The sequence below is a fragment of the Manis pentadactyla genome, chromosome 15, assembly GCF_030020395.1.
Source record: "Manis pentadactyla isolate mManPen7 chromosome 15, mManPen7.hap1, whole genome shotgun sequence".
Classification (NCBI taxonomy): domain Eukaryota; kingdom Metazoa; phylum Chordata; class Mammalia; order Pholidota; family Manidae; genus Manis; species Manis pentadactyla.
In genome coordinates, this window is record NC_080033.1 from 2,470,592 (window position 1) to 2,485,038 (window position 14,447).

The 14,447-nt window shown below is 40.7% G+C and overlaps 1 protein-coding gene across 1 annotated transcript in view; it reads right to left on the minus strand.

The window, feature by feature from the left end:
• The window catches only part of ARHGAP35 (Rho GTPase activating protein 35), a 114,741-nt gene that overhangs the window by 53,299 nt on the left and 46,995 nt on the right, over window positions 1-14,447 (minus strand). The window contains exon 3 of the mRNA XM_036885536.2: window positions 3,595-3,739. Coding sequence (XP_036741431.1) covers window positions 3,595-3,739 — 145 coding nt within the window. The remainder of the gene's footprint in view (window positions 1-3,594; window positions 3,740-14,447) is intronic.

Sequence of the window (14,447 nt, forward strand, 5' to 3'; positions counted from 1 at the left end):
CATGATGGTTGTGTAAGAGAATGTTTTTAGGAAGTACCCACTCAAATATTTAGAAGTACACATGCAGCATATCTGCAGCTTTCAAACATTTCAGTAAAAAAGATACAAGTATATACAAAGAATTGATACAAGGAATGTGGTAAAATGTTAACATTTAGGGAACCTGGGAATTTTTGTAGTTTTAAATTTGTTATAACTTGTAATTTTTGAAAGTATCCTACAAATATTTAATCACTTCAAAATAAAAACTTAGGAAAAACTGCACCCTTTCCCTTCTGCAAATGACACAAACTATCTCTTTGAAGTGCTGGGTCAAGAAGGAACGGTTTCAATTACTTGAATTGAATCTTTGTGCAGATTTTCTCTTTGCCCAATGGAGAGGTGCCAGGAAGAAACTGATGTAAAACCAGTGTCAGAAAGATGAACACTGAGGAAAACATAGGCAAAAATCTCTTGAATATAAACATAAGCAACTTTTTCCTTAACGCATCTCCTCGGGCAAGGGAAACAAAATAAAAATGAACAAGTGAGACTACATCATGCTAAAAAGCTTCCGTACAGCAAAGGACACCATCAGCAGAACAAAAAGGCATCCTACAGTATGGGAGAATATATTTGTAAATGACAAATCCAACAAAGGGGTTAACATCCAAAATATATAAAGAACTCACACGCCTTAACACCCAAAAAGCAAATACCCCTATTAAAATATGGGCAGAGGCAGGAATTCCACTTCTAGGAATTTACCCTAAGAATGCAGTAGCCTCGTTTGAAAAAGACAGATGCACCCCTATGTTTATCGCAGCACTATTTACAATAGCCAAGAAATGGAAGCAACCTAAGTGTCCATCAGTAGATGAATGGATAAAGAAGAGGTGGTACATATACACAATGGAATATTATTCAACCATAAGAAGAAAACAAATCCTATCATTTGCAACAACATGGATGTAGCTAGAGGGTCTTATGCACAGTGAAATAAGCCAGGCAGAGAAAGACAAGTACCAAATGATTTCAATCATCTGTGAAGTATAAGAATAAAGAAACACTGAAGGAATAAAACAGCAGCAGAATCACAGAACCCAAGAAAGGACTAACAGTCACCAAAGGGAAAGGGACTGGGGAGGATGGGTGGGAAGGGAGGGATAAGTGTGTGGGGGGGAACGCAAGGGGGTATTACGATTAGAATGTATAATTAGCATGTGGGGGGGCATGGGGAGGGCTGTGCAACACAGGGAAGACAAGTAGTGATTCTATGCTGATGGATAGTGACTGTAGGGGGTGTGTGTGGGGGTACCTGGTGAAGGGGGGAGCCTAGTAAACATAATGTTCTTCATGTAATTGTAGATTAATGATAACAAACAAACAAACAAAATATGGGCAGAGGATCTGAACAGACACTTCTCCAAAGAAGAAATTCAGATAGCCAACAGGCACATGAAAAGATGTTCCACATCACTAATCATCAGGGAAATGCAAATTAAAACCACAATGAGATATCATCTCACACCAGTTAGGGTGGTCAACATAGAAAAGACTAGGAACAACAAATGCTGGTGAGGATGCAGAAAAAGGGGAACCCTCCTACACTGCTGGTGGGAATGTAAACGAGTTCAACCATTGTGGAAAGCAGTATGGAGGTTCTTCAAAAAACTCAAAATAGAAATACCATTTGACTCAGGAATTCCACTCCTAGGAATTTACCCTAAGAATGCAGGAGTCCAGTTTCAAAAAGATATATGCACCCCTATGTTTATTGCAGCACTATTTACAATAGCCAAGATATGGAAGCAACCTAAGTGTCCATCAGTAGATGGATGGATAAAGAAGATGTGGTACATATACATAATGGAATATTATTCAGTCATAAGAAGAAAATAAATTCTACCATTTGCCAACAACATGGATGGAGCTAGAGGGTATTATGCTCAGTGAAATAAGCTAGGCAGAGAAAGACAAGTACCAAATGATTTCACTCATCTGTGGAGCATAAGAACAAAGAAAAAAACTGAAGGAACAAATCAGCAGCAGAATCACAGAACCCAAGAATGGACTAACAGTTACCAAAGGGAAAGGGACTGGGGAGGGTGGGTGGGAAGGGAGGGAGAAGGGGAATAAGGGACATTATGATTAGCAGACATAATGTTGGCGGGATGGGGGGCCACGAGGAAGGCAGTATAGCACAGGGAAGACAAGTAGTGACTCTATAGCATCTTATTCCACTGATGGACAGTGACTGTAATGGGGTATGTGGTGGGGACTTGATAATAGGGGTAATCTAGTAACTACAATGTTGCTCATGTGATTTTATATTAATGATACCAAAATAAAATAAAAAGAAAAGAAAGATGGACACTGAGGAAAGGCTTTGGGAACAGAATAGACTAAACAATACTGCAGATCTGCTATGATCATGCAAAGTGCTTACGGTGATTTAACTGTGGTGTGCTGCTGAGATATCTTTGGAAGTAACTAAATTCTTAGTGGGTTTCAACTTGAAACCTATTTTCCTGGATCTGGCACATCCCAAGTAAATTTTAACACTGACACACGGCTTAATATGACGCTATTGAAATTATCAACAGAGCTGGGTAGGCTGTCCCCACCACACAATATATAATATCATTACAGATAACACCAGTATTAGAAAGAACACATAGGAAGGCATAACCTCTATCTTGGCTACGAATTAGTTTAAGCCTATATTCTCAAGCTCAATTACTAACATTCAGGAATCCACACAACCATGTGCCTGTGCCTGCTCTACCACCTTCTTTTTAAAGCTCATCAGGTTTGAAATCATTCAGGAGGAAGAAAATCACCGGAAACAATGGCATGAGACTGGAAGCTCCAAGCGTTTCAAAACAGAGACCAAGGAAAAGAAACAAACTAATAAAAAAAAAAAGAGAAGCCAGAGAGACACTAATGGGAGCTCTAAGTAAACAAAATAAATGTCTTTAATGCAGGTATAATTTTGTCACTTCAAGAACAATGCAGAAAGTTTTAAAGCAAACAGTTGTCCTTTGTAATAACACCAAGTTGTCAGTGGAGTTGAAATGCAGCTACTTGACCAAAGTACATCCAAGCATCCTAGCTTTCAATATTCTGTCAATACACGAATCCCAGGCACCTGACCAATGGCCAAGGGCCGTAACAGTGACAACTACTCATTTATTTTATTAAACCAAAATGTAATCTCATTTATGTCCAGATAGGTAGTGCTGACGACCAGTGATAAATAAACCCTTTCCCTGTCCTTAAGGAGCCACAGATGTGCAGGGGACACAAACAGGCTGCATGCTATGACAGGGAGCTGAGGGCACACAGAGAAGGCACCTAACCCAGGCACAACTGCAGTCCCAAGAACACGACGCTCCCGCACACTGAAAGTCTCATGGGTCCACAAGACCACCTCAGAATTACACAAAGTTGGTGGACCTGCAAGTCTGACGGCTGTCAGGACTGCTCAGCTCCTTCTCAGAAAACAACTCACACTTGAGAGAGATGATCCCAGAATTTCCAGATGGCTTAGGCCTCTAAAAAGCATCCTGCAGACAGAGAAAGCTGTATCTGGCTCTGAAGGAACACACTTACCTGTGGCTTCAATGTACTCAATACATCTCTCAATAAAAACAGGTATGGGCTTCTCTGGAGTCACAACAGTTGTCAAGGGCACCCCAAAATAGTTACTCTCCCAGGTTGCCTTGGTGATGGATGGCCGGGGTTTGGGCTTTGGTTTCTGTCCAGGAAAGAGAAAAGAAAGCACACAAAAAAAGTGAGTTTCCACATGCAACTTAAATATCAGTAAGGCTTTCAGAGCAGAGCTTGCAGTGGTGAGGAAACTGCTAGAAAGATTCCAGAGACTCACTTGTTCATCTTACTAATTTTCTATATCCTAGCCTCCAAATAATCACACAAGATGCTGGCAAGTTGCCACACAATCACACTTTGAGTATGAGCCTGTATTATCAGAACAAAAGTGTTTATAAGAAGCAGGCCATGTTTATTTAATAACAATGACATGACTATCCACATCCTTTATCAGGGGTGCACTGGTGTAAACAGGAAGTTTTCCAAACATCCCATGTGGATAATATTCATTATACTCTCCAAGATGGCTAAAAAAAAGATGAAAGACAGAAATGGAAACTAATGATTTCCTCTTTCCAGAGAAGAAACAGAGCATGCGTTCTGCTAGGGCTGAAAGCCCCAAGTGAAAAGTCCCCTCAATATGTTAGCCTGGGGTTAAGTCCCAAAGGCTTCTTCTGCATTAGGAAAAGGTAAAGCCAACTAACCAAACTTAACAAATAAGGTTAACACTGCCTTTTCTTCCCTGGCAGGCAGTCACCTTCCTCATGCAGTGCAAGCAGCAGCAGCAACTCCTTGGAAGCTTTCTGTACCAGGCAAGTCCCAAAAATTATTTCCTTTAGACCTTTTTATAGTCCATTTTACCAAGGAAAAATGTCTCACATGCCTAAATGACACAATTAGTACATGACAGAGCTGGGATCAAACCCAGGAGGGTCTATCTCCAAGTCCATGCTCATAAACACTGTTGAGATATTCTGCTCCAAAACTGTTCAATCCTTTTATTTTGAAGCTCACAGGAGGAAAAAATGCTCTAAGCAGATGGCGTATTTTCTAAAGCCACAGAAATACACACAAGTTTTGCCTTTTGTTAAAATATGTACTGAAGAGAGTAACTGAATAGGCTCGAAGTAAATGGACCCAGGTGAATCTCTAGCAATTCAGTTTCATTTCCAAGTTAATGAGACCAACTTAGAAGGACAGATTTACTTACAAATGTACACAATCTATAAAGTATTTAGGGATCTTTCCATAAAATCCACTGAAGGGGACAACTAGCTAGATTCTAGGTCAAGGGCAAACCATTCCCTCTCCTTGTCCTGCCCATCCTCATTCCTTCTGGTACCCCTTTAGATGGGAACAAATCACTTCCTGTTTAGTCTGAGATTGAGGACTTCCTCTGCAAACAAGTAGCAAAAAGACAACAGCTGAGAACAGAATGCACATCAAAGAAGGAACAAGCCCATCTCTGGGCTGCTGTCTGGTATTACCTGCAGTAACAACCCAAAGGCAAAGATAATTCAATATTTACACAGCCTCCTAACGGATTCAGGACGGAGGACTGTAATGCAATAGGAATGGTTCCTGAGGTCCCAGGGAGGAGCCATGCACTCCACAAAGCCCATCCCGGCCCCACTGCATGTGCCCACTCCTACGCCTCATTAAACCTTTCAGTGACATAGCCCCTCAGGTTGCAGGCAGTGGCTGCTGCTCTCTCCCCTCACAGACTGCCTGAGAAGAACAGGCTCAAGAAGTAAGAAAAAGCAAATTAATGATTTATGATGTATCTTTACATGGAATAATTGAACGAATCTAGCTAGACTCTTCCCCTAGCATCTTCTAATTATATGAAATACAACATAACGAATTTAAGCTTTGAAATCTAACAGATCTGGGTTATCTCCTGACAGCTAAGTTTTGTGACTCTGGTCAAGTGACTGATTCTCAGGGACAGCACCCTCCTCACAAGGCAGTCGTGAGGGTGAAGTGTACAGGAAATGGCTTAGCACCTGGCAGTAGCCATCCAATAACTGTGAGCTCTTACTAAAGGGAAGACAGGGACTGAGTGTGGCACTCAGTGTTGCAACTAGGTTAAAAAAGTCACATGTTAAACTACAGACTTGAGAGACATTCTTTTTGAGCGACAATCCCCATCCTACAGAATCTGCCTGTCAAAACTAACACAACAGCACCATTCTTCAATAAAACTTGAAGCTTCCAAATAAACTAATAAAAAATGAAACTTTATAAGAAGTTGCAAGGAAGCTATTTTTAATTACCACAAAACTTTCTAACCATAGTTCTAATAGTAAGTTTTAACCTTATCCTTTCCTCCACCCTCTCAACACTACAATGAGATAAGGTGTGTTCTAACAATCTAAGTTAGAAAATTTAGCCTCTATCACCTGCATATTACTATGCACCAGACCCTTACTTAAGTTTTTAGATGCTTATTTCATGCCAGATTCATAACAGATTTCTGTGTTGCGGGTAAGGGGGGGCGGTAGGGGAGAGAGTTAAGAACCTGTTTTACAGACAAAGAAGCTGAGTCCTAGAAAAATCCAGTTATTTGCTCAAGTCTGTTCTGACTACAAAACCTGTGCCCCTAGTCACTAGGGCTCATTACCACCTTTTGAAGGTTTTTGGAATAAGGAGAATGAATAAATGATGACTACATAAATGATTAAAGGCACACTGGCAATCTGGAGAACTTCTAAAAGTAATGAAGACCCACTGACATACAATACCTTTAAGACATAAAATACTTTCAAGCTGGAAAAGGCAAGAATGGGTCACAACGAGAGCTATTTTAAATAGCTATAGGACCAGCTCTCAAGAAGAGAACAGATTATTTTGTATGGTTTCAAAGGGTCATGCTGGGAGAAGTAAGAGGAAGATACTAATTCTTAAACCTTCCCAGTAAGGAAATCAGACTTTGTGGTACATGCCAAGAGCTGGACCAGACTGCTGATATAACAAGCTACACATGAGGCTCACTGCTGGGGTTACCAGGCACACGCAGATGGAAATGCCATTCTTCTGAGTGGCGTGCCAGATGTCTCAGTCTCCGGTCAGACATGTGTCACTCATTAAAGCACTCTCAGCAGGGAGAAAATAACACCATCCCAACATCCATCTTCTTCTAGGGACACCCACTTAGCAGGCTGAATTGAAAAAAGCACCCAGCCAGAAGAAACCAAGCCCTGAGAACAATCTACACATTTGTGCTTCTAAGTTTAGGGTCTGACTGGGTCAAAAATGGAAAATAAGAACAATTAATGAAGGGTGGCCATGTGCAGGACACTGTAGTCTGCATCATCATCTGAATCTGACAACCACCCTTCAAGTAAGAGTTATTAGCTCCATTTCACATAACAGAAAACAGGCTCAGAAAGAGTCATATTCAGCACTGGGAGCACCAGGAATCAAAAGCTAGTGATTTATGAGCACTAAAGCCCATGTTCCTTCCCTACACCAACTATCTCCATGATGAAACGCCTCTGACGTAAACAAAAGATTGGGTCAGCTTGAGTCATTTTCTTCTTGTCCTGGAAATTTTTTTGAATGAATAACATAGCCCATTGTTCTTTAATTTTACAGTTTCCTTAAAAACACACCTGATTCTCAGTATTGATACTAACCAGGGGGCAGAGGAAACAAATAATTGAACAGTAGTTTATGCCAGTATTGTACTATTGAGAAATGGTGATTGGAATTTGCCTCTGGTCTCTTGGCTTTTACAAAACATGAAAAAGAGCATTAAGGGAAAACTCCCAACTTTGGCAAAGTGGGAAGATGTCTGTCACCTGCCTGTGGGATGGTAAGTCCACTCCACAGTACCTCCAAGTCCACAGGAGCAAGAAAAAGACTAGAATGCTAGCCAAGGAATAAGAAACAGAAGGGCCCCTTCTATCAGCCTGTGATGACTGGGTTCCAGAGCCTGATGCACAGTACGCACTCAACAAACTTTCTGAATAAAAACAATTTCCAATGTTTCTTTATTCTTTTTCCAGTTTAGTTGACATGAGGACTATGGCTGTGGGTACAGAGGTTTATTTCTTCTCCTAATATTGTGCTGCTTTCCCTAGGCTGTGAGGTGAGGAGGTGAGGCTCAGATGGTCTTGTTCATAAGGACAGTATTATCTATACCAGATCCTCTTTTAAGAAAGAGGTGAGGTAATCAATTCCCTGTATCACTGATGGCACTGATCAAGGGACAGTCATTTACATACATATACAACCATTTCTTACTGGCCAAGTGCCTAGGGGGAAAGAATCTTTGGCATTTTTCTTTTTTAATGAATTATACCCAAGGTCACATAGCAAACTAGCAGCAGAGCAAAATACTAGGACCAAAGTTATCTCTTGTCCTCAATGAACTTACAATCTAACGAGCAAGAGAAGAAGATATATACACAGTAAGCCAAATGGTACCTACCAGCTGAGTAAGTACCAACTGAGTCATAAAGAAGAAAAGAGTCTCCCATGGGCTCCGACGGAGAGGTCAGCTACCCTTTCTGGGTAAAGAATGTTCTATCTTCTGTGGGAACAGCAGGTATAGCTATTTGGTGATCCTGACCTGTCTACTTCAAATATTCTCTCCTCCTAGTCTCTACAAATATCCTCATAAATGTCAAATTATCATCAGGTTTTAGGGTCAGAAAATGTGATCACTGGAGTTGTACCATCTAGCACAGCCTTTTAAATGCTTGATAACATATTTTATAAAGTAAATAAAAAACAGAATCCAGCTTGTTGGGTTCGCTATTCTTTTTTTTTTTTTTAAAGAGGAATGCCATATACAGAATGTAGTCAAGAACAGGGACAGTGTCCCCTGAATGGGGACAATTCTCCCTATGGAGAGTGAAGCTGGTATAAGCAAATATGAGGGTCACACACGTCATTTGCCGTGTAATGCCAGACTAAATATAATCAGTAGGAGTCTCAGAAAAACTGAGAGACTCCATAAACACAACAGGTTTCCTCCAGAGCACTTTCTTGCATTCTATATTCAACATTACGGCTCTCTAACTGGCAATGACTCCCATATTGCCAACAGAATTTCAAAAGGACCTTTTCAAGTAAGTTACGCACTCATGCCCCACATGCATTTTTGGTTAAATGGTGCTCCCCCTTCTGGCTCTGAGAGAAATCTAAGCCAAAGTTTAAGAAAAAACCTGAGGATGGGTTTGTTCTCACTGGCAAAGTCTATTATGGAAGCAAACAGAAATGTTTAGACTTGGTCTCCTGCAATCTGCCAGCCAATATTGTAACCCGGTCACTCACCATCTTGGAGCATCTTTATTTAGGGATGGAAGAGGAAGCAGCAGTGTCTCAGCACTCCTAGCATCCCCAATCCTCTCACATGATGGGAAAAGAAAGAAAGGCATGTCCTTCACAGGCCCCAAATAAATTGAGACCACAGCTTTTTGCTCTATGAAGGTGTGAAGTCTGTCTGGCCAGTCGGGGTCAATCCTGTTGCTCTCTCAGACTGACTGAATGGCCCACATAATAGGGGGCTAAGTAGAGAGGATGGTCTACTAGTTACAGGAAAGTTTTTAAATTTTTTTATAAAGCATTCTGCCTAATTTCTCACTCACTGATTTTGAACTTCCCAGAGCTCTAGGTTTTTATCTGCTTGCCTCCTCTCAAATACTGGACAAAACATATTCAACAAGGCCTTTGTCTTATGGAAGCAGAGGTGACTCCTGACTCAAGCTGAAATAATCTGGGTCCCAATAAAGATATTTCAGTATCACTAGGTGGTGGTGGTGAACAAGTTGGCTCAGTGAAGAACAGAGCAATTTTCTGTTACCTATTGTAAATTTTTTTTTAAAGAACAGGTGTTCTATATGCTAAGGCAGATAGTTAAAGATAGTCTATTTTTGTCACCAAAAACACACTATAGCAGTTATTCAAGCTTAAAATAAACTGCAAAATGAGTGACACCAGTTCAAAACAATTTCTCAAAGTTCCAGTTGCTATTTCAGCGTCTCCATGCCTTTTTTGTCCTCTGTTCAACTAGACTCTGAAGCCAGAAACAAACAGCACCATGCTGTTCTTAGGGGCAGTGTGGAGAAATGGATTTTTTAAAAGATAATTATCAAAGTCCTTTGTCTGAAATGAACAAATTGACAGAATTTGACTGAGTAGTCCAAATGCGTGCCTGGCTATTAAATATTACCATCTTTCTTGTAGACTGGAACCTAAAAGCCACTGGAAGTGGAAGTCAGAAAACCAGGATTCAAAAATCTCAGCTTCTCCATTTACTAACTACACTAATTTGGGCAAGGGGCTTAATCTCTTTGAGCCTCAGTTTTCTCATCCCTAAAACAAGGATTTAAGAAATCACATCAGTAAGATTGTTAAGAGAAATCAGTGAAAAAATCAATATAAAAATGCCTCATCAGCATTTTATTAAAAATAATAATAATAAAGAGAGAAATGTGGTATCCACATATAAATCAAGTATAAAAATCAAATGAATATTCATATTTGAACTGATTGTTTATAGTTCATAATGCATGAGCAAAACCGAAAGTTTCTGTGATGACTGCCCTTGTACTGTTCACCATGTAACTTATTCACTATGTAAGAATTTGTTCTCCATGTAAGAACTTGTTCGTTATGCTTCAGAAGATTGGAGACTGACGAAAATTAGGCTTGGGGTGGATTAATGATTGTGCATTGAGCACTGACTCCCCTATACAGAATTTTATTGTTGTTAACAACCATTTGATCAATAAATATGCGAGATGCCCTTTCAAAAAAAAAAAAAGTACACACTTCCAATTGTAAAATAAATAAGTAACTGGGATATAATGTATAGCATAAGGAATATAGTCAAAATATTGTAACAACTTTGTATGGTGATAGCTGGTAGCTAGAATTATCATGTATATAAATGCTGAATCACTGTGTTTACACCTGAAACTAATGTAATACTGTGTGTCAACTACCCTTCAATAAAAAATAATTATCTACAAAAAAAAAAAAAAAAAAAAGCCTCGTAATGTACCTGGCATACAGTAGGTATTCAATAAATGTGAGGCAGTACAAAACTCTTCTCATGCTGTCTGCAGCCCTTTTATTCGGCCTGGCTCTCCCTCAACTCTCTGCAATGACCACTCTACATTTCTTCTTGCAACTCTTTGAACATGCCATGTTTTTTCAGCTCTGAGTTCCAGTTTTCCTACAAGCTCTCCCCATGAAGCCTCCACCTTCATTGCCTCTGTCTGCCTCACTCTTTAAGTCTCAGTTCCATATGCCCTTTCCCCAATGTCCTAGTTGAGGTTAAAACTCCTGCTATGCAATTCCTTAGTACCTTCTACCTCCCCCCTGAGAACATTCAACAATGCGTTTAAGTACATGGTTTAAAATCTATCATCCCTGCCCACGTTAAATGAGATGAACACAACTGTAACAGCTAGGGTCCTTGGTGAAGCTCACTAAATGCCCATCACTGAATTGTTATATTTCCTTCCTAAAAGAATGAACAAACATATATTTAGGAGCAAAAGTACTTCTTTTTAAAAATAAAATTCTTCATGGAGTCAGAAAATCCAAGGTCAAATCAGAGCCCTACCCCCACCCCGGACACCCCATTTTTAAGACTAGGGTTATTTATTTGGCCTTGCAGCTCATTGAAGCCAAGCCTTTTCTGAAGCACACACTGAGAGTCTTTCCTGAGCAGGTTACAAAGAGCTCATATTTCATACATTCAGCTTCTCTGTCAAAATGCAATATCCCTCCCTGGGGAGCAAGCAGTCCAATTCCCCAGCTGGTTTTTATTCACACTAGAAACTTTAACTCCGTTCTAGGCCTCACAAAATGAGAGCTGTGTCTACACAAAGCCACAACAACCAGCCAATTCACTGAATCCAATGAACTAAGCCAATTCACTGGGGGGGACACAAACTGTCCAACTGGTTACTTGGTGCCTTATAGACCCAACAATGCGTAATTCAATTGGTTTGCTTTTCAATAGGTTGTCTTGTCATGCGGTAGCTACAGTGAGTGAAGGATTTTCTTTATCATTTGGTTTTGTCTTTTTTTTTTTTTAACATGAAAATAAGAACATATCAGATAGAAGAGCACATAGCCAATAATGTCTTCTCTTTAAATCCATGGTCAAACACACTAAATTCAGCAATTCGAGCTTACCCAAAAGGCACATTTTGTGGAGCCAGGCTTCCCAGCCTGTTTTTTGGCTTTAAAATAAGACCCCGCCGGTCCTGATCTCATCTTTGCAAACGCATGGCACTGGGAGACAGAGACCATGTGCAACAACAACTCTTTACAGACAAAGCATCTATTCATGGACCCCACTGAAGTGCAATCATAGATTTTCAATTTCATTCAGCTGAGTGCGGAAGGCTCCCACTATGAGGGTGGGTTGCTAAATGGTTCAGCTGGGAAATGGACCCAGAATGAGACTCTGCTTTACAGTCTGCACTTTCATTAACAGAAATGAAAGCGATTCCCTCACTCCAACTCTAATTTTACAGTAAAGAGCTAATCTAGCAAATTAGCCAAGGGCACTCTCCTCATCACACTGGTACCCAGAGCAAAGCTCTTTTTTTTTTTTTTTTTGTTAGGGCTGTTGCTAGGGTAAGGGGCGGAGAAAGCAGCTAAGCAACACATAGGGCTACAACTTACATAAAAGGAGAGACAACAGTTGGTCCTTCAAGCCCTGAGCTAGACCAGACCAGACCAGTATTCTCCTTTCCTTGACTATAGCATGCATATTTTCACCTTTGGGCCTTTCCTTACTTCATACCACTTCTACAGTTCTACTCATTCAAGGTCAAGGTAAAGAATAATAGCTAACTTTTCCCAGCATGCAGTATGCTTAGTGTTTTATGTGCATAATTTCATTCCATTTCTCACAACTGTACAAGAAGGGTGCTACTATATTCTCTCTTTTTGCTGAAGGGACATGAAGAGGTGAATCACGTGCCCAAAGTCCCAGTGAAGAAGCAGAGGAACTGGGATTTGACCTTAGTCACCCCCGTCTGAGTTGCTGCTACTGAGTCCTGCACTGTTACTTTAACCACCCCAACATCGGATTGCCACTCTGCCCAACACAGCCCCCTGGGCAGACCACCTATTTTCAGTAGCTGTGTGGGTCTTGTGCTCCGTACTGGGTCTGGGCCAGAAGAATCTATGCCATTTCCCCAGTGGTGTCTGGCATGCAGGAGGCACTAAGTGTGTTTTCCATTACAAAACTGGCTTCCCCTCACTTCAAATAAATACTGCATTGCTTTGTCATACCAATAAAATCAAAGGCCAAATTCCCCATGTAGGGGCTGGTTTGGCATTCTCTGCCCCATGGTATCTTGCTTTTCCAGTAAAACAAGTGTCAGTCTGCATTCTTAATGGCAGCAACTTTAATAGGAGGTTTGCTCTCACTGGGAAGAAGATGAAGGCTTTGCTTATCTTTGCATTAGGATGACAAAAGCAGCTACACTAATCAAAGCACCATTTTCCAAGGCAGGAAAAGAAATTTCACCTTTACTCACTCTTTCCAAAGGATACTCCTAGACTGACTTCTGGCATGCTACGGCTCCTGGGCCAGAGGTATCATTTTTATTTGACTTGAAAAGGTGTGGCCCACAAAAGTAAGATGGATGGGAAGTCGACCACTTCTCAAATGTTGACCCAGCAACTCAATGTAAATGAGTTCTAAGGTAAGGAAAGTCATTACCTGTGTGAACACAGCTATCTCAGAGGTTCACCTGCTGAGCCTACTGTATGGGCTCTTTAAAGCATGGCTTATTTGAGAATGCATTTTAAAAGCATTTTTCAATACACATTAAAAATGCTGCTAGAAGTCAGAAAAACAGTTATAATTCACAGTGTGCTATTATGCTACCTTCCTAATTCCCAGGTGTGCAAACACCCCCACAAATTAGAAGACTGTCAGCATTTAGATAAGCTGTTCTGGCAACAGTCTTCCTTGGGAGTAGAGGAGGAGGAGAAGAAAGTCAGAACATTCAAAATGTTTGGATTCCAGTATCACTAAACAGGAGAGCTCTGAGGAAATACTGTCAGGCACCTTTCGGCTTCCTAAATAAGAACAATTTTTGACAGGTCTACCCACTACTAACCTTTGGAGAACAAAATATTTGTCAGATGAAAGAATTCAAGTGGAAAAACAAACTAGAGAAGGACAATCAAACAGGAGGAAAATGCCTATGATATTTATTAGCATTCAGCTCAGAGGGGGCGAACACACAACAATACTACCCTGCCCTTTCTGAAACTGCATTGGTAAGAAAATTCTGGAAGCTCCAACCAATGGTGACCAAGAAGCACTCTGTATGCTATCTAGGAACACAAAGTGAGTACATTTTCCTCGTGAGGGCTTTGGCACCATGTTCCCCCATCTCCAGGGCCCTCTTAACCAGTAAGAGCTGCAGAACTAGCCTCCAGGTGATATTTCACAACAGAATTGTGAACTCTCAAATAGCCTGTATTCTAGATCCTTCTGATTTGTTATGTCTTATAATGATGTTAAGTTTTTGACAACGCTTCTTCCCAAGTTCCCTGACATACTGTCAAATGACTTCATTCTCTGCTGTTTCCTTGCAGGGTGAGGAGGAAAAGCTTTCTATGCAGAGATCATTCTGTACACTACAGTGCTGGTCGGGAGCTAGCAAGGACCACACAGTTCTGGTGCGCTGTCTCACCAAGACGTCTTTCTCTGAAAATCAAAGGGTATATATGCCTACTCTAAATGGGGCAGAAGAGAAAGAGTTGGGAAATAGCCTTTCAATCTCAAAGCCTAAGCCAAAGGAGTCAGGGCACCCTGTCCCGCACACTGCAACTCTACACAAGATGAAGACTTCATCTCCTGC